Here is a 21,764-nt window from a genome sequence, read left to right on the forward strand (position 1 = left end):
GTTTTTATTGAAAAGAGCAAAAGTGCTATGAAAAGGTAAAATGACTGTGTGTGTATATAGCTGATATTCTTTGTATGGGTTAATTCGAAAAACTTTGCATTGCCTACTTCTGATGGAATTTGGGTCAGATTACAAGATAATGCTTGGCTTAAAATTTTTTTCACAGTAAACTAGTATTTGATGGTCATTCATTCTTCACTGTACTTACTCAATAAAATATCAACAAATCCTTATTATGTGGTTGAACATGTGTCCCTTATGGAGGGAGGAGTTTATTCAATAGAGTTCTTTATAGACTTTGTTTTGCAGTCTTGATAACTGCATTGAATGTGGCTTACAATTGTCAGAGACATTCAGGCTCTCAGATCCTACAATTGCTGAAATAAAGTGTATACTCCTGGAGGTGTTGGGAGGGGGGTGTAAGAACCAGGTGACGCGGTTAAGTATGCTGGACAGTCTTGAAGCAAGTGGCTATCTGCAGAGCAGATGCCAGATACAATGTATAGAAGTAACTGACATTTAGTGAGAATCTGTAATATTTAGGGTCAGTGTAGGGGCTTTTGTTCTAGATCATTTTCCCAAACTTCTACCTGCCAATACATAGTATTTTCTGTGCTTGCATGAGTGTGCAAGTATAAAGGAGATTATAGATAGCACAGGCTATCGAATTGTTCAAAAGAAAATGCCAGTCTAAATTATTGATTATGTACACAGGGCATAAATTTTTGAAAACATGATAATGTTTCCAGACAGTACAAGATGGAATCTATGTCTTAGATTTCCTTAAAAAAATGCTGCTGGATGCATGGAGATGGAGCTTTGCGTACAATTTACCATTTTAATAACCCCAGCCGGAGATGTAAGGTAGTGTACTGGCCTACGGAAGGTAAGACAGAGCACCGGGTGCAGGACCGGAAAACTTGCTGCCGGAACCTTTGTGCTGCAGTGTCTCGCCTCCGGCCGGTGCTCATTCTCAAAGGGACCGTCTCAGCCGAGTGCCTGTTGGTAGGAACCCGCTTGGCGTCGGGTCTGTGGAGGTTTGGGGGTGCTCTGGCTGTAACTGAAGCAGGCGTCGGAGAGAGTCCATCGGAGAGAAGACGCCATGGACGATCAGGGCTGCCCCCGGTGTAAGACCACTAAATACCGCAACCCCTCCTTGAAGCTGATGGTGAATGTGTGCGGACACACGCTGTGAGTCGGGAGACCGTGGGTTCCATGGGGGGCGGGGGTGAGGCGCGCAGGGTGGGAGGAGGGAGCAGGGAGAGGCTTGGCCTCGGCTCTGGGGAGGAGAGAGGGCGTCGTTCGTTCCGACCCTGAGGAGGAACACGGGACCAGGAGCGTTGTTTCTGTGAACGGACTCCAGCCGCCAGCCCCTGAGCCGCGCCGGCCTGCTTGGGACTGCTGGTGCCCAGATGTCGTCCCCAGCAGTTTGCCAGGCTCCCCCGCTCCACAGCCCATGCGCTTCCACAGCGTGTTGACAGCTGGGGTCCAGCCGTGTCGCTGGCGAAGGGGCGGCGGATTGGAGTGTTTTCATTTCACGCGCAGTATTTTTATTGACAAGGGCGAAATTGCTCTGAAAACAAAATTCCTGGGAGTTTCTACTTGTGTTCATTATGGGGGTTGATTTGAAAACCCCCGTCTGTAAACCCGTTTGCCTTGACGGAGTTGGGTCAGATACTCTCCTCGCTGAAAGGGAGAAAGTCTAGATTCTCGGCAGTTAATTTTGGAGAGAGAATGATGGCTGGCGTTTAACGAGGCCACCATGTGTGCCAGGCACTGTTCTAAGCTTTTGCCATGAGTTGTCTCCCTTCATTCCCTCAACAGCCCCGTGAGGTGAGTACCCGTCTTACTCCCATTTCACAGAGAAGGAGGCCGAGACTGCTCAAGGTCCCTTATTCAGTGGGCCCTGCTAGAATTGGAACACACCATGTTTGACGGTGGAACGCGCATTTTGGGGAAGGGACAGGAAAGAGGGAGGTTGAGTTTGCGTATTTTGAAGAACAAGTGCAGGAATTGGTCAATATATTTCTTGTCACATTTTTTTTTTCTTTAAAGATTTTATTTATTTATTTGACAGACAGAGATCACAAGTAGGCAGAGAGGCAAGCAGAGAGAGAGAGAGGGAAGCAGGCTCCCCGCTGAGCAGAGCGCCTGATGCGGGACTCGATCCCAGGACCCTGAGATCATGACCTGAGCCTAAGACAGAGGCTTTAACCCACTGAGCCACCCAGGTGCCCCTCTTGTCACATTTAAAAAAAAATACATTTTATTTATTTATTAGAGAGAGAGCGCGCCCGCATGATGGGGGGCCGGTAGGGGCAGAAGTTATGGCGGCCAGTGTAGGGGGAGCAGACTCCTTGCTGAGCAAGGAGCCCCATGTGGGACTCATTCCCTTGACTGCTGGATCCTGATCTGAGCCTAAAGCGAAGACTTCACCGACTGAGCCGCTCAGGCGCCCCTTCTCGTCACGTCTTTATGGTCACATGTAGTATAGTAAAGGTGGTTTTATAAAGCACTTTGGGATTAAAGGTGATATATTATGGTGAGCATATATATATTCCTGTAATTTCTCTGAGGTTTCTTAGAAATAAAAAATGACATATAAGCTGCAGAGTGATAGACTAAGTCTTTGAGTAAGCAAAACTTGCATGATCAGTTGTAGTTATTATAATAAGGTTTATTAACTTGCTTAATTGGTACTTTTTCTTTAATTTTTTTTCAAATATTTAATTTATTTGATAGACAGAGATCACAAGCAGGCAGAGAGGCAGGCAGAGAGAGGAGGAAGTAGACTCCCTGCTGAGCAGAGAGCCCGATGCGGCCCGATCGGGCCTCGATCCCAGGATGATCCCAGGACCCTGGGACCATGACCTGAGCCGAAAGCAGAGGCTTTAATTCACTGAGCCACCCAGGCGACCCGGTACTTTTTCCTTATTTTCATTTTCTTTTGCTCTATCCAGTAAAGGGAATGCAATAGAACTGTGATTGAATGGTTTAAGATTAGAAATAAGGTAAAAGTAATAGAATGCATGGAAAAGGGGAAGTGAGATAAACAGTGTATAAAGACTAATAGGTTTTTAGGGAGATTTCGTTCAAGTTCTCTTCATTTGCCTGTAGCAGGTGTGTTGGTGCTCAAAGAAAGTGAATATGCTTTTTTGAAGGATACTAAATGTAATTTTCTGCCAGATGTTTCCCTGCTGAGCAGAGAGCCCCATGTGGGGCTGGATCCCAGGACCTCGGGATCATGACCCGAGCCTAAGGCAGAGGCTTAACCCACTGAGCCACCCAGGTGCCCCTGAAATAATTTATTTTTAATTAGAGATTGCTTTTGTTGTTTCCTTAGTCCTTCTTGTTTTCTCATAAGAGTTAAGAATTATCTAAGTTATTCGGGCCTGGCTGGCTCACTTGGTAGAGCATGTGACTCTTGATCTTGGGGTTGTGAGTTTGAGCCCCACGTTGGGTGTGGAGATTACTTAAAAAATAAAATCATTAAAAAATTGTCAAAGTTATTCTTGTGTTTCATTTATTTTGGTTTAGTTACTAACTTGTTAGATATAGCCCACATTTTATAGTTCTTTTTTGACTTGATATATGAACAAAATGAATAAGAGTATATAGAGTATTGGCTAAGAGAATAAACTTATGATTTTGAATTCTTTGCACGGTCCCTATATAGGGCTTTGGCTTTGGGCAAATTACTTCTTGTACTCATTTTTCTTATCTGTACGATAGAGGTAGCAGCACTACCTATATTACAGTGTTTGAGGATTAAATACTATATGCAAAATATTTGGAGGTGTTTTATAGAGTTTCTGTCTCTACTGTCAAAGATAGTATTTGTTTAATATTATCTATGGTATTTGACGCTATCATGTTCTTACTTGTGGGTGGTATATGTGCTAAGCAGAAATGAAATTGAAAACAGGAGTCATTTGGGCTACTATGAAGGACTTGCACAATAATGATTATATTTAAATGAATTCAAGAGACTAATAATATGCTAAAATGATAGGTTTAATTATAGTGACCCTATTGTGATAGAGTGAGTAGGAGTAGTGATTCATGAAAGATATGAAGTGTAGGATTATGGAAAGATTAATTAAGGTGTATGGTTTATGGGAGAAAATACAGGAGCAAAAAGGAGAAAGGAGGTGAAACATTCCGAAAATACTCCTCCCTTACCTGCTAGTAGTTGAGGAAGCATATTCAGTTCAATTCAGCAAATACCCAAATGAATTGATTACATGTACATGAAAGAAGTTTGGATTCCATGTTCGTTTGTTTTTCAATTCAAGGATGAGCTTTGTTTTAATTACAGAAAAGTGTGATTTTTTTCTTTTTCTTTTTCAGGACCACTTGTTTTAAGAAACAGGCCTTTCGTAGAAATCTTTCATAGAATTCTGGAACCATACTGATTTAGATCGAGTTATAACTAATTTTCATTCCACCAGGTCTTTAACAATAATTTAATTTTAATCCCAGCCATTCTTGACAAAACTCATCTCTGGAAACTTTAGATGTATTTGACTTTACTAAATCCACTTTTTTCATTTTAAACATGCATAAGACACAGAGTAGTAGAATAAACAAACATGTCCTGATATATAAAAGTCAGCATTTGGCCATATTTACTTAAGACCTTTTTCTCTTCCTTTTCTATTCCTGCTTCTCACCTACTGGTGAGTTTCTGAGAGTTACTACTATGAATTTTACTGATTGCATCTCTGTGGTATTAATATGTTCCTCTGTATTTTCTCTAAATTATTAGTTTTATTTATTTATTTAAAAGATTTTATTTATTTATTTATTTGACAGAGAAAGAAATTAGTAGGCAGAGAGGCAGGCAAAGAGAGAGGGAAGCAGACTCCTTGCTGAGCAGAGAGCCTGATGCGGGCCTCGATCCCAGGACCCTGAGATCATGACCTGAGCCAAAGGCAGAGGCTTAACCCACTGAGCCACCCAGGTGCCGTTTTAGTTGTAATTAGAAGCTATATCAGGTTAAAGCTCAACTTATTTATTGTTGGAAAGAATGACTCATAAGTGGCATTAATTTCTTTGTTCTAACTGATACTCTGGACTAACCTTTATGCAAATTAGGAAACAGTGTCTCCTTTGGGCAGGAAAAGTAGGAAAAGGGACTCATTCTTGGTAAAAGAATTTGAAAAAGGGGACTTTGTAGATATATTATTGTTAATTTCTAATTTTCTGTTGTGGTAGGAGAAGATTATTAAATTTCAGTCTTTTGAAATTTTCTGAAAACTTATTTATGGTCCAGCAAATGGTCTATTTTGGTGAGCAGTCAGTGTATATTTGAAAAAAATGGGGGGACCTGGGTGGCTCAGTAGATTAAAGCCTCTGCCTTCAGCTCGGGTCATCATCCCAGGGTCCTGGGATTGAGCCCTGCATCAGGCTCTCTGCTCAACATGGAGCCTGCTTCCCTTCCTCTCTCTCTGCCTGCCTCTCTGCCTACTTGTGATCCCTGTCTGTCAAATAAATAAATAAAATATAAAAAAAAAAAAAGAAAAGAATGTTCTGTGACTGCTGGGTGTATTATAAATGTCGATTTAGGTCAACTTGGTTGGTGGCGTTACTCAGATCATCTATATTTTACAAATTTAATTTGTGTATTCATTTTATCAATTACTCCAACTAGATTGTGGATCTGTCAGTTTCTCCTTTTAGTTCTGTTATGTTTCATGTATTTTGAAGTTCTCTTATTAGGTGCATAGATACTTAGGATTGCTGTGTTGTCCTGACGACAATCTCCTTTTGTCATCATGAAATGTCTCTTTTTGTCTCTTGAAGTATTCTTTATCCTGCAGTTTTTGTCTGAATTAAATAGTCATGTCAGTGTTCTTATGCTTACTGTTTGATGGTATATCTTTTTCCATCCTTTTACCTTCAACCAGTTTATATTACTAGTTAGTTAACATCTTGCTCTTTTATCTGGCCTTCAAATTTCTGCCTTTTAGTTGGTGTATTTGTCCTTTTATATTTAATGTGATTATTGATCTCATTGAGTTTAGGTCTACTTGTTTTCCGTTTTTTCGTTTTGGTTTTTGTTCTTGTTCCTTTCTTGCCTTATTTTGATTAATTGCATATTTTAAAGTATTGGCCATTAGCAATAGCTCTTTGTTATTATTTTAATATTGTAAATAGTTTTTGAGTGGTTCTCTATGTATAACAATGTATATCTTTATCAAAGTGTATTTAGAGTCACTATCTGACACTCTCCATTTTTCACTTCCCATTTAGCAACTTCTCAAACATGAACAATGTAATTCTGTTTACTCACCCATTTCATCTTTTAGGCTGATCATGTATCTTTTACTTCTATAAATGATTAAGTATTGTTATTTTTGCTTTAAATAGTTGTCTTTAAGGAAAAGTAGAAAATGAAAAAATAGTCTTTTTATTTTTATTTTTATTTTTATTTTTATTTTATTTTTTTTTTTAAAGATTTTATTTATTTGTTTGACAGACAGAGATCACAAGCAGGCAGAGAGGCAGGCAGAGAGAGAGAGGAAGAAGCAGGCTCCCTGCCAAGCAGAGAGCCCGATGCGGGACTCGATCCCAGGACCCCGAGATCATGACCTGAGCCGAAGGCAGCGGCTTAACCCACTGAGCCACCCAGGCGCCCCAAAAATAGTCTTTTTAAAAACATATTTTTTGAGATGTAATTCACATACCACAAAATTCATCCATTTTAAGTGTAGAGTTTGTGGCTTTAAGTATATTCTCCGAGATTGCTTCTATTACCACAATCAACTTTAGAACATTTTTGTCACTTCATAAAGAAACCCCTCGGTCACTTAGCCATTACCCTCCAAACAGTCCCTCTCCGCCATTGCCCCCCTCTAGCCTGAGGGAACCATTAATCGTTCTTTCTCTACGGATTGCTGTTTGAGGTAATTCACATAAGTGGGATCATTCAATATGTGGTCTTCTGTGATTGGCTTTTTCATTTCATTTCATTTCATTTTTAAAAAGATTTTATTTATTTATTTGACATAAAGAGAGAGAGAGAGAGCACAGGCAGGGGGAGTGGTAGGCAGAGAGAGAGAGGGAGAAACAGGTTCTCTGAAGAGCAGGGGAGCCTGATGTGGGTCTTGATCCCAGGACCCCAGGTTCATGACCTGAGACGAAGGCACTTGCTTAACCAACTGAGAACCCAGCCCTCTCTGTGATTGGCTTTTACTTAGAATTAATATTTTTATGGTTCATCTATGTTGTAGCCTGTATCAGCACTTTATTTCTTTCTGTTACTGAGTAGTATGCCATTGTATAGATATATCACTTTTTATTTATCCCTTCATTAGTTGATGGACATTTGGGTTGTTTTCACTTTTTGGCTCTTGTGATAATGCTGTTAGGAACATTTCATGTACAAATTTTTATATGCACAAATGATTTTATTTCTCTTGTACTTAGGAATATATATATATATATATATATATATATATATATATATATATATATATAAAAGATTTTATTTATTTGACAGAGAGAGCTCACAAGTAGACAGAGAGGCAGGCAGAGGGAGGGAGGGAAGCAGGCTCCCTGCTGAGCAGAGAGCCCGATGTGGGGCTCAACGTGGGACTCGATCCCAGGACCCTGAGACCATGACCTAAGCCGGAGGCAGAGGCTTTAATCCACTGAGCCACCCAGGCACTCCAGGAGTATAATTTTTGGTTCATATGATAACTAAGTTTTACTATTTCAGGAAGTGTAAGACTGTTTTTCAAAGTGGCTGCAGCATTTTACATTCCTGCTAGCAGTGTATGAAGGTTCAGTTTCTCTACATCTTTTGCCAGCACCTGTTATTTAACTTTTTTGGGGTTATAGCCATCCTGCTGGGTATAAAGTGGTGAAAAGTAGTCTTTTATATTCACCTACTTATTTACTGTCTTTGGTGTCCTCCTTCTTCCCTTTGCCTGAAGAATTTTCCATAGCATTTCTTGTAGGTCTGTTGGTGAATAATTTTCCTAGATTTTGTTTATCTGAAAGTGATATTATTTTGCTCTACTGTGTGAAGGATTATTTTTGCTGAATATGAAATTAGAGGTTGGCATTTCACCACAAGAAAGATACTGTTTTCTGATCTCCATTGTTTGTGATAGGAAGTTGGCTGTTACTCAGGTCTTTGGTTCCATTTACATAAAAACCTTTTGGGGCCGCTTTTAAGATTTTTTTTCTTTAATTTTTGTTTCTGGCAGTTTGAGTATGTTCTAGTTGTATTTTTGTTTGTTTGTATTCATCCTAGTTGAGGTTTGCTGAGCTTAGTAAGTCAGTATTTTATATTCTGTTGGAAAATTTTAGTGATTTTGAACTATTTACACTTTCTTTTTATTTTGGAACTCGAATTACATGTATGTTGGACTCTGACATTCTCTAAGTCCCAATGGTATGATTTATTTTTCTTCAGTCTTTTTTCTCTCTGTTCTTTAGTTACTTTCTATTGATCTATCTTCAAGTTCTCTGACTCCCATATGCCATTTCTAATCTTCTTTTAAGCTCGTTCAGTGTAATTGTTACTGTACTTTTTGCTCTAGGGTTTTCATTTTATTCTTTTTTGTAATTTTCCTTGCTTTGATTGGATGTCTTATTCATACATTCATTAAGACCGTATTTTCTTTTAGTTCTTTGAATGTATTTTCCTTTAATTCTTTGAACATATTTTGTGTTAATACTCTTAAAATATTTATAATAGCTGATTTTAAAGTTTCTATTTGCTAGATCCAACATCTTGGCTATTGCAGGGTTGGTTTCTATTGACTGTTCTTTTTGACCTTGGGTCACTTTTTTCTTTTTCCTTTTATGAATGTTTAGTACTTTTTTCAAATGTAAACTGGATCATGAGGCTGCTACATTTTAGAGATACTGGATTTTATCTTTCTCTCTGTGTGTTTTTGTCTGTATGTGTGTTTTAATTTTGTAGGTAGATCACTTACTGGCTGATCACCTTGAACTTTGTAAGCTTGGTTTTAATCTTTGCTAAGACAGATCTGCAGAGATCCCAGTGTGTTTCCTTACTCTAGTGGGACTCAATGTCCTAACTTTTAATTCCTTGCAAAATTTGTTGTGTCCTGATTTTAAGCTTTGTTAGGGGAGTCTGAAATAAGTCTTTTTCTAGGTTTTGGCCCTTACTCTTATTTGGTACCTTTTTGGTATTTCGGCTGGATGTCTAAAATGTTAAGGTGTAATGCGGTATCTCTACTCTGACTGGGTGGGAACTTCACAGAATATCCACCACTCCCTTTTTAAATTTTTAATTTTATTTATTTATTTATTTATTTATTTGAGAGAGGGAGGGAGAGACAGAGAATGAGCTGGAGGAGGGGGAAGGAGATAGGGATAAGTAGACTCCTTGCTGAGCAGGGAGACTGATGCAGGGCGTGATACCAGGACCATGAGATCATGACCTGAGCCAAAGTCAAGGGTCCGATGCTTAACTGACCCAGCCACCCAGGGGCACCTCATATATCCACCACTCTTAACTACCTTTTATTCCTCTCTCATCCACTGTTCTTTAAGCCTTGATTGGTTTTTCCCTGCACAGGTATAGCCTTTTTGGCCAAGGACTTATGGGGGGTTTCCTATATAGACTTCTGTACCTGCTGCTTTGCAGTTTTCAGCCATATCAACTGCACTGAACTCTGATCTCTGACTCTTCAGTTTACCATAACCACTGTGCCCTTCTTAAACTCTTACTTGCTGATCCTGGTCATGGAAATTGTGCCAGGTAGAAAACCGAGGCAATTGTAGGGCTTGCTTTGTTAGTTTCCCATCTCTGAGGGATTATAGTGTTTGTGTTGCCTATTGTCCAATGCCTGTAAACCTGTGTCTCATACATTTGTTTGTTTTATGGTTGCTTATGGTGAGAATACTAGTCTGGCATCAGTTAACTCCATCATGTTTTTAAGGAAATGCTGGCCTTAACTATTGTTGAGTCATTTGCTTCCTTAGTCTTAGTTCTATATGTACATGTTCATTTTCTTACCTCAAAATTGGCAGTTCCTTGTACCTATTTAACATTTCTTTTGTAGTTTCTAATTTTTTCACTACTTTAATTTTTCCCCCAGTACTTTTCTAAGCATTCCTTTTTCCTTTTTAGTGGAGAGAATATTTTCAGTTGATTAGAATATAATATTGCAGAACAGCTTCAGAAAATTAATGTCTCATATCTTTTGTATGACAATTGCAATAAACATCTCAAGATTATTTTTGTAGGGGTGATGGTTTTTGTTTTCAGTATGAGTTGATGTCCTATATTTTTCATAATCCAAATCTATTGAGTAGCGGAAAGAACACTGAGTCACAAGTTAGAAAATCTAGGTTCTTGGTGCACCTGGGTGGCAAAGTCTTTTAAAGGTCTGACTCTTGGTTTTAGCTCAGGTCATGATCTTAGGGTCATGAAATTGAGTCCCACCTAGGGGCTTCTTGCTCATTGTGGAGTCAGCTGGAAATTCTCTTTCCCTCTCCTTTGCCCCTCCCACTTGTGTGTGCGCTCTCTCTCAAATAAATAAAAAATTTTTAAATTTTTAAAATTTATTTGACAGAGAGAGAGAGACACAGTGAGAGAGAGAATACAAGCTGGGGAGTGGGAGAGGGAGAAGCAGGCTTCCCGCTGAGCAGGGAGCCCAATGTGGGGCTCTATCCCAGGACCCTGGGATCATGACTTGAGCTGAAGGCATGATCGCTTAACCAGCTGAGCCACCCAGGTGCCCCACAAATAACTATGTCTTAAAAAAAAAAAAAGAAAAAGAATATTTGTGTTCTTGGTTTGCCATAACCAGCCAGTTTTATGCCAGCCATTTAACTTTGAATTGTTTATTTGTTTGGAATAGATAATTTTTTTCCACCTTTAATCTCTTAAAATTTAGATAGTTTAGTCAATAGTTAATTAGAAGATTATTGTGGTCAGTAGTTTTGGTCTCTGAATTCACATCATTAATAAAACTCAAGATACAAAAGATTTGGGGCGCCTGGGTGGCTCAGTGGGTTGAGCCGCTACCTTCGGCTCAGGTCATGATCTCAGGGTCCTGGGATCGAGTCCCGCATCGGGCTCGCTGCTCAGCGGGGAGCCTGCTTCCTCCTCTCTCTCTGCCTGCCTCTCTGCCTACTTGTGATCTCTGTCTGTCAAATAAATAAATAAAATCTTTAAAAAAAAAAGATACAAAAGACTTAGTAATTTTTGTTAGTTGTGATTATTCTTTTCCAATATGGAGGAGAGTGCTGATCATTCTGTTTACAGAATATGATTACTTCAGTATGGATTGATTTTGTTTTATGGCTGTGATACATATTTTTTGGTTTGATGAGAAGTGATTATTAGTGTACTTTAGTCTTTAAGATGCAATATGTACTAATATATGTAGTTCCTTTTCTTATCTAGTGTAACCTAATGTTATAGTTCTTTAAAACTACAGTTACTAATATTTAGTAATTATGTTATTTGTAATGTGTCTCTTTGTATCTTATCTCCATGCTGCTTCTCTTCTTAACTTATCTCTGTTCTGTTCTTTTCTAATCCTTTTCTTCTTCCTGGCAGTCCTTTTTAAAGATTCATTTTACCTGGTCTGTGGCTTATATATATATGTCTCTCTCTCTCTCTCTCTCTCTCTCTATATATATATATATATATATATATATACATATTTTTTTTCCCCCTCCTGTTTTGGAGGAAAACTTTTGTGAAATTTTGCCTGTAGGTATCAGAAAATTGCATAGGAACCTTGGCTTCATGAATGGACATTCTTTGATTTCTTTCTTTAGAAGTTGTATTATCAAATTTGTGTTGTAAGATTCAAACAGGTAATATGAAGCTGTTTTTGAGATGTTCACACTCATTTGTTAAACTACAAGTTATTTTTTTCTGCAAGAACCTGAAATAGTAGCATATTACATTCCTTTAGGAATATAAGTATAAACAGAGATGGAATTATTTTCTTTTTTTTGAAAGTAGTTCTTTTTTAAAATTTTATTTTATTTAGTTATTTGACAGAGAGAGCATGAGTAGAGGGAGTGACAGGCAGAGGGAGAGAAAGAAGCAGGCTCCCTGCTGAGCAAGAAGCCCGATGATGCCAGGCTTTATCTCAGGACCCTGGGATTGTGACCTGAGCTGAAGGCAGATGCTTTACTGACTGAGCCACCCAGGCACCCCCAATTTATTCTCTCATTGCTTTTTTTCTGCTTTGGGCATAAACTATTAAATCTAGTTTATGGTTAGTGATTTCTGCCTAGGTTTGAATCCTAGGTTTGCTACTTATTAGCTGTGTGATTGAGGGAAAAGTAGTCATATTCTTTAAGCACTTGATTTCTCACCTGTACAGTGAGTTTACCAGTAGCCTGTACCTCACAAGATTACTGTGATGATTAGATTACACACAGTTCAACTAAGTTTAAGAATTCAGGTAAATTTAAGAGTAAACTTAATTTGTAATCAACTATAAGGAGTTGTTTTTAGTATTATGAATGTTACATAACACAGTTTTTAGGTTAAGTGTCAATCTTTTTGGCAGTTTGCTTCCTGTTTACCTAGTAGCTGGTCGCTGAGATAGTAAATAGAATGAGAATAATTGAAAATTTAATCTGCAATTTTAATGGTTTCATTCACATTTCAAACGTGTGAAGTCTGTTTTCAAAGAGAAAGAAGACTCAGTAGTAATTTATTAGTTGTTGTTTACTATTAAATATAAGTTTGTAGTCTTTCTTGTGTACACTCAGTAGAATTTCCAGATGACTGATACCCAAACTTGCCTCATCCTAAGAATCATCTTGGTTGCCTAATTAAATTGCAAATTTTTGGGCTCCACATAGATCTTTGGGGGAGAGACCTTGTATTTTATGCATCTATCTAGGAGAGTCTTGTGTTCAAGCAGGGTTGGAAAACAAGGTGTGCGTGTACAACAGTGAGTGTGGCAGACACGGTTCCTGCCTGAATTAGTTTTACAGTGTTTGAGCTAAAGGAAATTAGTTTTTTTCTCTTTGCAAGAAAGACAAGGGAAGTTTAGAGTTATAAATATATATTTTGTAACTAAGGTGTGAAAGTGAGCTTTAACAACTATGCCTCATATTTGTTAAACTATTTGTGGAAAAAGTACTATTACAGAAACAGAAACCAGGGGCACTAGGTGGTGCAGTCTGTTAAGCATGGTACTCCTGGGTTTAGCTCAGGTTGTGATCTCAGGGTTGTGAGATGGAGCTCTGTTCTGCTCTGTGTGGAGTCTGCCTGAGATTGTCTCTCCTTCTCTTTCAGCCCCTCCTGCTTGTGCTTTCTCTCTCTCGCAAATAAATACATAAGATCCTTTTTTTTTTTTTAAAGATTTTATTTATTTATTTGACAGAGAGACTGTGAGAGAGGGAATACAAGCAGGGTTGTCAGAGAGGGAGAAGCAGTCTTCCCGCTGAGCAGGGAGCCTGATACAGGGCTCAGTCCCAGGACCCCAGGATCATGAAGGCAGATGCTTAACGGCTGAGCCACTCAGGCACCCCAATAAATAAAACCTTAAAAAACAAAAACAAAAAGCAGAAACCTGAAATCCTGGAACCTGATTGTCACCATTCTGCTGATTTTTAGGGGAAGCACATATTTTTTGTGGATATATCCTAAAGTTTAAGAATTTTTCAAGAGGGGCTCATGGGTGGCTCAGTGGGTTAAAGCCTCTTCCTTTGGCTCAGGTCATGATCCCAGGGTCCTGGGATGGAGCCCCACATCAGGCTCTCTGCTCGGCAGGGAGCCTGCTTCCTCCTCCCTCTCTCTGCCTGCCTCTCTGCCTATTGTGATCTCTCTCTGTCAAATAAATAAATAAAATCTTAAAAAAAAAAAAAGAATTTTTCAAGATTAGCATTAAGTGAACAAAAATGTTTAGATGGTTAAAAATGCATAAATGTTTTTGTGAAGTAACCACTGAAGAGGAAAGATCTAAATATTAGCCCCATTAGGAAGGTGGAATGTGATGTCTGATTTGGCTGAACATGGAAGCCTGTGTAAAAGTACATCCCTCAAAGTGCTATTTGTTTTGTCAAAAGGATTGATAGGAAGTTGGCAAAGTCAGTTAATTTAAAATTGGGAGGAGTCTAGTAATCATCTTTTTAGTTCTTTTATACCTCTCTCCTGTCTTGTTTTATTTTAACAGATGGGAAAAACAAAGCCTGTTTAAGGTTAAATGGTTGCATTGCCCACCTGGTCAGCTCTACTTTTTTCTTTCTGTGTAAATCCTAGTTAAGAATCATTCAATTAAATTTTAATCACATTTGCTAAATAAAATTCTTTTTTTTTTTTTAAAGAAATTTATTTATTTGACAGACAGAAATCACAAGGATACAGAGAGGCAGGCAGAGAGAGGAGGAAGCAGGCTCCCCACCGAGCAGAGAGCCCAATGCGGGACTCGATTCCAGGACCCTGGGATCATGACCTTAGCCGAAGGCAGAGGCTTTAACCCACTGAGCCACCCAGGCGTCCTGCTAAATAAAATTCTTATTGATGTATTGCAACTAGATTGCATGTCAAACCCTTTTATTTATTTTTACTTTTTAAAAAGATTTTTATTTACTTATTTATTAGAGAGAGAGAACGCACAAGCACACAAGCAAGGAGAGGGCCAGAAGGAGAGGGAGAAGCAGACTCCTCCCTGAGCAGGGAGTCTGGCACTGGGCTCCATCCCAGAACCCTGGGATCATGACCTGAACTGAAGGCAGATGCTTAACTGACTGAGCCACCCAGGTGCCCCTCAAACCCTTTTAAAAAATGAAAATACAACAATATTATCAAAATCAGTTGGACACACTTAGAACAATTTTCTTTTTATATTTTAGTTTCCAGGATGTTAACATAAAAAAAAAAAACTTTAAATGTTCAATAATGATTTTTCTGCCAATCCTATATTTTGCTATATCATTTTATTTGAATGATAATATATAAACTCATAGTGACTCAAAGTCATAGTGTTTGGCTTTTGAGATACAAATGTGCAAATTGGGAAGCCTAAATGTGGTATTTGTACAATGAAATGATTTATTTATTTATTTATATTAAAAAAAAAGATTTTATTTCTTTATTTGACAGACAGAGGTCACAAGTAGGCAGAGAGGCAGGCAGAGAGAGAAAGAGGAGGAAGCAGGCTCTCCGCTGAGCAGAGCCCAACTCAGGACTCCATCCCAGAACCCTGAGATCATGACCGAGCCTGAAGGCAAAGGCTTAACCCTCAGGCGCCCCACAATGAGATGATTTAGAGGGTAACTAATTTTATAGTAATTTTACTTTGCATATTTCATTTTTTTTTTAAAGATTTTATTTATTTATTTGACAGAGAGAGATCACAAGTAGACAGAGAGGCAGGCAGAGAGAGAGAGGAGGAAGCAGGCTCCCCGCTGAGCAAAGAGCCCGATGCGGGACTCGATCCCAGGACCCTGAGATCATGACCTGAGCCGAAGGCAGCGGCTTAACCCACTGAGCCACCCAGGCGCCCCTCATTTTTGATTTGTATCCTAGATACATGCTTGTACAAACAAGTGTATTCTCCACAAAAAGAGAAGAAAATATAATATTCATGGACTTTGTTAGAACTGTTTGGAAGTATTAGGTTTTCTTACATTCACTGTTAGAATATATAGAAAAACAGAATTTTGAGATGAAGAAGAATGGTTGTATACCTCATTCTGCTTTCTTTAGAACATAAATATGATAGTGGCTATATCATTGAAAATTAATGAAGTCTCTATCAATATGGTGCAGTGCCTCTGCATCACTGATACATATATATTTAATGAGTCTGGTATTGTAATTTCAGGTAACCGAAGCAAACTGCATCTAACTCTGATTTACTTAAAAAGAATTCATTCCAGGGGCCCCTGGTGGCTCAGTGAGTTAATAAGCCTCTGCCTTTGGCTCAGGTCATGATCTTAGGATCCTGGGATTGAGCCCTGCATCATACTCTCTGCTCAGCAGGGAGCCTGCTTCCTCCTCTCTCTCTCTGCCTGCCTTTCTGCCTGCTTGTGATCTCTCTCTGTCAAATAAATAAATAAAATCTTAAAAAAAAAAAGTTCATTCCATTAAAATATAAATGTCTTAAAATCTTCTAATATTAAGTATAATTTCTTCATAAATAATTCTACAGTGTTTGCTTTTAGGCTATAATTAAGTTGTTTCTAAAGAGAGCATCACTTTTTAGGACTGTTTCAGATAATGTAACCAAAACGTGTCATTTGATCTTACTTCTTGTTACTGATCTGTGGACTTAGAATAGAAAATATGGGGGAAAAGTTTTTAAAAAGTTATAGGATTGTGGTGTGACATGGAAGATGTTATATTTTTGAGATCTGTTGGAGGATATATGAGGAACATTTTAAGGGTATATTTCTATATTTGATGTTAGGAATATAACTATATTTATATTCAGTCATATCTTAAAATGCTTTTATTTTAAAATGTGTATTACATTAGTTTATTGAAAAGATAATATTAAAAACATTTCTAAAAATTAAAACATTTGTGACAACAGAAAAATAGTTGTAAATATAATACTTCTACAGAGAATTTATTTTAATTTTTACCTTTTGATTCTTGTGAGTGATTCTACTTAGAAATCAGTTTTATATAAAGTGTGGTTTTCATAGAACTGGAACTTGCTGAACTACATATTACTTTATTTTTTAGAAATGTTCATATTGCCAGTCAAATGAATACATAATTGATATCTTACAATTTAATAAAATATTGTGTTAGCAGATGAAGATTCTTTATCCATTTTTTTTAATGCCTAATCAGATCATAATAAAAGGAGTGAGTTTCTTTAGAAAGTTGAGGCCAATAAGCAAAGTTTTAAAGACAAAAAGTTCTTACTTTTAAGGTAGTTTAAATATATTTCTAGGATCTAAACTATAGTATGTTACAATAGATCTCTGCATTATTTGGATTATGAATGTCTTATTTCTCATAATTGTATTTGGGATATTCATTAATATTTAATTCCTTATGGAAGTTAATTGCAAAAAGTAATCTATGTAATGTGTTGCAACTAAATACAAAAACATACAGTTTAAAGTAGGAATGGTGTCAATAATAATAAATTGCTACAGCTAGTATAAGTTTAGTGCTTGTAATTTCCCCTTGGGAAATACATTATTTGTGCCTCCTGTTTGCTTTATGTATTTTGGGTTTATATTATTTGGAATTAGCATAGAAGCTAACATGTTATATGTAGAAGTTAGAATGTAGCAAGCTAGAAATTACTGAACTCATATAGGCCAAGTGGATTGATTACTAAAATTCCTCACAGAGGATAATTAGTTACTTACGTAAATACTACCAGGATGTTTTGTTTTGTTTTTTTTTGTCAAAAGGAAGAGCCAGAAATAAACTAGTGCTTTTTGGCTATTCTTTTTACTAGCACTGTTCCCAATTATTGTGTTCATTTATGGGTTTTTGTTTTCTAGATTTTGCTTATAGAGACATTTTGGTACAGTGGTTAAAAGCATCAACTTTGAAATCAAAGAAACTTGAGTTAAATCCTTGTGCTACCACTTACTAGAGACCTGCAGCAAAGGCTTTTTTGACCCCTTGATTCCTAAATCTTAAAAATGGTGCTAAAAATAATGCTACCTGATTTACAGGCTTCTTGTGGAGATTAAGTAAAGGACAACTTGTACAACATTTGCTTGGCATTATTATTGCCTGGCATATAGCAGCTAATATTTATTGAGCACTTACTGTTGTTGTTATTAAGAGCAGTAATGTCAGTCTTAACTGTTATGTAATGTTTCTTTCTGAAAAGTTATAAAATAGTTGTCATAATAGAGAATCTTCAGTGTGCTGAGGGTACTGGTCAACCAGATGTAATCATAGGTTCTGTGCATATGTATTTGTTTTTTTGAAAATTAAATACAAATTGGATTGTGTTACATGAATTTCTGTGCAACTTAGTTCATTCATTTATCAATATATTTTGAATAACTTACGTTTGAGTATATAAATAGGTCCTTTTTCATGGTTGCATCTTTTGAAAATGCATTGATCACTGTAACCAGTCCGATATTAATGGAAGCTTTGGTTGTTTCCAGATGTTCAGTATTCCAGTTTTTCAGTTTTTCATCCTTATCTTTGTGCTTCCAGTTTTTCATCCTTATCTTTGTGCGTAAGCAAGTGTATCTGTGGAGTAAATTTCTAACAGCAAAATGTGTATTTAAAATTTTGTTAGACATTACTAATATTTTATTTATTTGTTTTACTTATTTCAACTTTCCTGAGGTGGAATTGACATTCATTAAAATGCATATATTTAAAGTGTATAATTTAATCGGTTTTGACATATTAATAGACCCAGGAAGTGATCACTGCAATTAAGATAACAAATATTTCTATCATTCCCCAGATTTGCTTATGCCTTTTTGTAATTTGTTCTTCCCTCTGCTCCTATCCCCAGGTAGCAACTGATTTGCTTTTTCTTAGAGTAGTTGGCATTTGCTGTATTTTACATAAAATTATAGAGTCTGTTTTGTTTACTTTTTTTGGCTTGGCTTCTTTGACTCCATTATTCTGAGAGTCATCTTTTATTGTATCAGTGGTTCATTCCTCTTTGTTACTAAATAGCATTCTTGTGTAGATACATAGCTTGTTCATCCACTTACTGAAGGGCTCGTTTCTGGTTACTTGTATTACAAAAGAGCTGCTATGAACTTTCATGTAAAAGTTTTTGTATGAACATGTGCTTTTGTTTCTCTTGGGTAAATACGGCAGTATTTACCATGTCTGGCTTGCATAGTAGGTATATGTTTAACTTTTTAAGTTTTATAGTTTTAGATTTTACATTTAGACTGTGATCCATTTGAAGTTAACTTTTGTGAATGGTGTGAGGTAAGAGTTTTGGTTGGTTGGTTGGTTGGTTGTTTTTCCTATGAGGATATCTAGGGTATCTAGCATTATTTGTTGAAATGCTTCTCCTTTTTCGTTGGATTGCCTTAGTGTTTTTGTCAAGAAGCAATTGACTAAATAAGTATGGGTCTGTTTCCGAGCCCTCTGTTCTGCTCCATTGGTTTATACCTATCTTTGCTAGTACAACTGAACTGTTTTAATTACTGCAGCTTCATGGTGAGTCTTGAGACCTGGAAGTGTAAGTCTTCCCACTATGTTTTTTATTTTAAAAATTGCTTGGTTATTCTAGGTCATTTACATCTCTGTATAAATTTTAGTATCAGTTTGTCAACTTTCGGTAAAAATGCCTGCTAGAATATTGATTGGGATTGTTTAGGGGAGAATTGCCATCTTGACAATATTGAGTATTCAAATCAAAATTTGATATATCTCTTCATCTATACAAGTCCTTAATTTCACTCAGCAGTGTGTTAAAGTTTTCAATTAGAGGTTTTAGACAAGTTTTATTATATTTATTTCTAGGTAATTTTATTTCTTGTTTCTACTATATGTGTCATTTTTTAAAAAAAACCTCACTTCTTAATCATTTGCTATTAGTATGTGAGAATACAGTAGATTTTTGTATATTAACTTTATATCCTGCAATCTTGCTAAATTCTTTTATTCTAATAATTGATTTGTAGGTTCTCCAAAATCTTATTTATTTATTTATTTATTTATTATAATTTCTACACCCAATGTGGGGCTTGAACTCACACCCCCAAGGTCAAGAGTTGAATGCTCCTCCAACTGAACTGGTCAGGCCCCTCCCCGCTAATTTTCTGTGTAAACGATCATGTCTGGAAAGGAAGGGCTGTTTTACTTCCTTCATGCCAACTTTATTTATTTCTTTACTCACTTACTTGGCTGTGAGGCAATGCCAGAACTTCTCCGATAATGCCAAATAGAAGTGCTGAAAATGGCATTCTTGTCTTGGTCTTGGGAGGATGAAGTTCAGTCTTTCACCATTAGATACGATATTTTATAGATTTTCCAAATATTTCCTTTATTAGTTTTAGGAAGTTCTTTATTATTCCTAGTTTGCTGAGAATTTCTCTCTTTTCCTTTTTAAATCATGAATTGGTTTTGAATTCTGCCAGTGCCTTTTATGAATCTGTTTAAATGACCATGTGATTTTTTTTCTACTTTATTCTGATAATATGGTGAATTACATTGATTCATTCTTGAATGTTAATTCAATATTGTATTCCTGGCTTTAGCATTAACATATCATGGTGTATTATTATTATTATTTAGCATTAACATATCATGGTTGTTATTATTATTATTTATAAGTATTAGATATGGCTTGCTAGTATTTTGATAATCATCTTTGCCTGGATATCTTAAAAATTTTTTTTGTAATGATCTTTGTTAGGTTTTAGTATTAGAATTACTGTGGCCTGGGCACATGGATGGCTCAGTCATTAAGCAGCTGCCTTTGGCTCAGGTCATGATCCCAGGGTCCTGGGATCAAGGCCCATATCGGGCTTCCTACTCAGCGGGAAACCTGCTTCTCCCTTTCCTGCTCCCCCTGCTTGTGTTCCCTCTCTCTCTGTGTCTCTCTCTGTCAAATAAATAAATAAAATCTTAAAAAAAAAAGAATTATTATGGCCTCATAAAACCAGTTGTATTGTATATTAGCTATTTCTTTGTAACAAATTATTTCAAAATTTAGTAAGTGAAAGCACAAATGATTTCTCACAATTTCTGTGAGTTAGGAGTTCTTTAGTGGCTTAGCTGTGAGATTCTGGCTCAGGATCTCCTACAAGGCAATGATTAAGGTATGGACTGGGTTCTGTAATCATCTGTAGACTACTGGAGAAAGATCAGCTTCCAAACTTCTGGCATGAGCTGTAGTCTTCTGAAGGCACGAATGAAGCTGTGGAGGATACAGTTCTAAGCCTACTTTTGAGACTTTTATGAGAAGTCCTGATTTCTTTAGTTTGTTGGTTAGAGGTCTCAGTTCTTTTTGTCCTAAGGATTTTAGTATCCTCCCGACATAGTAGCTTTCAAGAGAAAGAGGCAGAAGCCACAATATCATAAGCTAGCTTTGGATGTCTGACCCTGTCATTTCTATCACATTCTTTTTGTTAGAGTCCTAAGTATAGTTCATATTTAGGGTGGAGGGGAATTAGGCTTCACCTTTAGGTAAGAGAAGCATCAAAGAATTTGTGGATATATGTACGACCACACCAACTATATATCTGTATGTTCATCATTGTTAGAGCGTAATAAATCCAAGAGAGCTCCTGAGGATTCTTGCCTCCTGATTTTTATGCCCTTGCGGAATTTCTTCCCAAATGGTTATCAGAGTTGCTTGGGTCACCAATTGAATACTGTAGAAGTGATGGTTTGTCATGTCCAAGGGCAGGTCTTAAAAAGACTCTGCAGCTTTCTCATGGATCATTTGTTCTTGGGAAGGACAATTTCTCTGTTGTAAGCAGCCATATGGAAAGGCTTATTTGGTGAAGAACTGAGGCCTCCTGTCAACTGCCATGGTAGTAAGCGGTCTTAGATTTTCTGGCTTCAGTCATGTCTTCAGATGTCTGCAGCCTTGGCTGATGTCTTGACAAATAACCTGCTGTTGGATTCTTGACATTCAGAAACTGTATGAGATAATAAATGTTTATTATTTTAAGCTTGTAGGTTTGAGGGTATTTTGTTACACAGTAACAGATAGCCAGTACAGTCATTTCACCTTTATTGAAACAAATGACACATTACCAAAACTTGTATACTATTAGGGATTCTTTTTATGATAGTGGGGATAGATTTCCAGAGTCCTGTGTCAAACAAGCCGTTTTTCATTAGGTAAAGAAGTATTTCTTATTCAAGGACATACAGACAACTT

The 21,764-nt window shown here is 37.2% G+C and overlaps 1 protein-coding gene across 1 annotated transcript in view; it reads left to right on the forward strand.

Moving 5' to 3' along the window:
- The first annotated feature begins 962 nt into the window (after window positions 1–962).
- Window positions 963–21,764, forward strand: part of MNAT1 (MNAT1 component of CDK activating kinase) — a 204,189-nt gene continuing 183,387 nt past the window's right edge. Inside the window, exon 1 of the mRNA XM_032344409.1 lies at window positions 963–1,191. Within this exon, the coding sequence (XP_032200300.1) occupies window positions 1,103–1,191 (89 nt within the window). The 5' untranslated portion in view covers window positions 963–1,102. The remainder of the gene's footprint in view (window positions 1,192–21,764) is intronic.

Source organism: Mustela erminea, chromosome 5, assembly GCF_009829155.1.
Source record: "Mustela erminea isolate mMusErm1 chromosome 5, mMusErm1.Pri, whole genome shotgun sequence".
Taxonomy (NCBI): domain Eukaryota; kingdom Metazoa; phylum Chordata; class Mammalia; order Carnivora; family Mustelidae; genus Mustela; species Mustela erminea.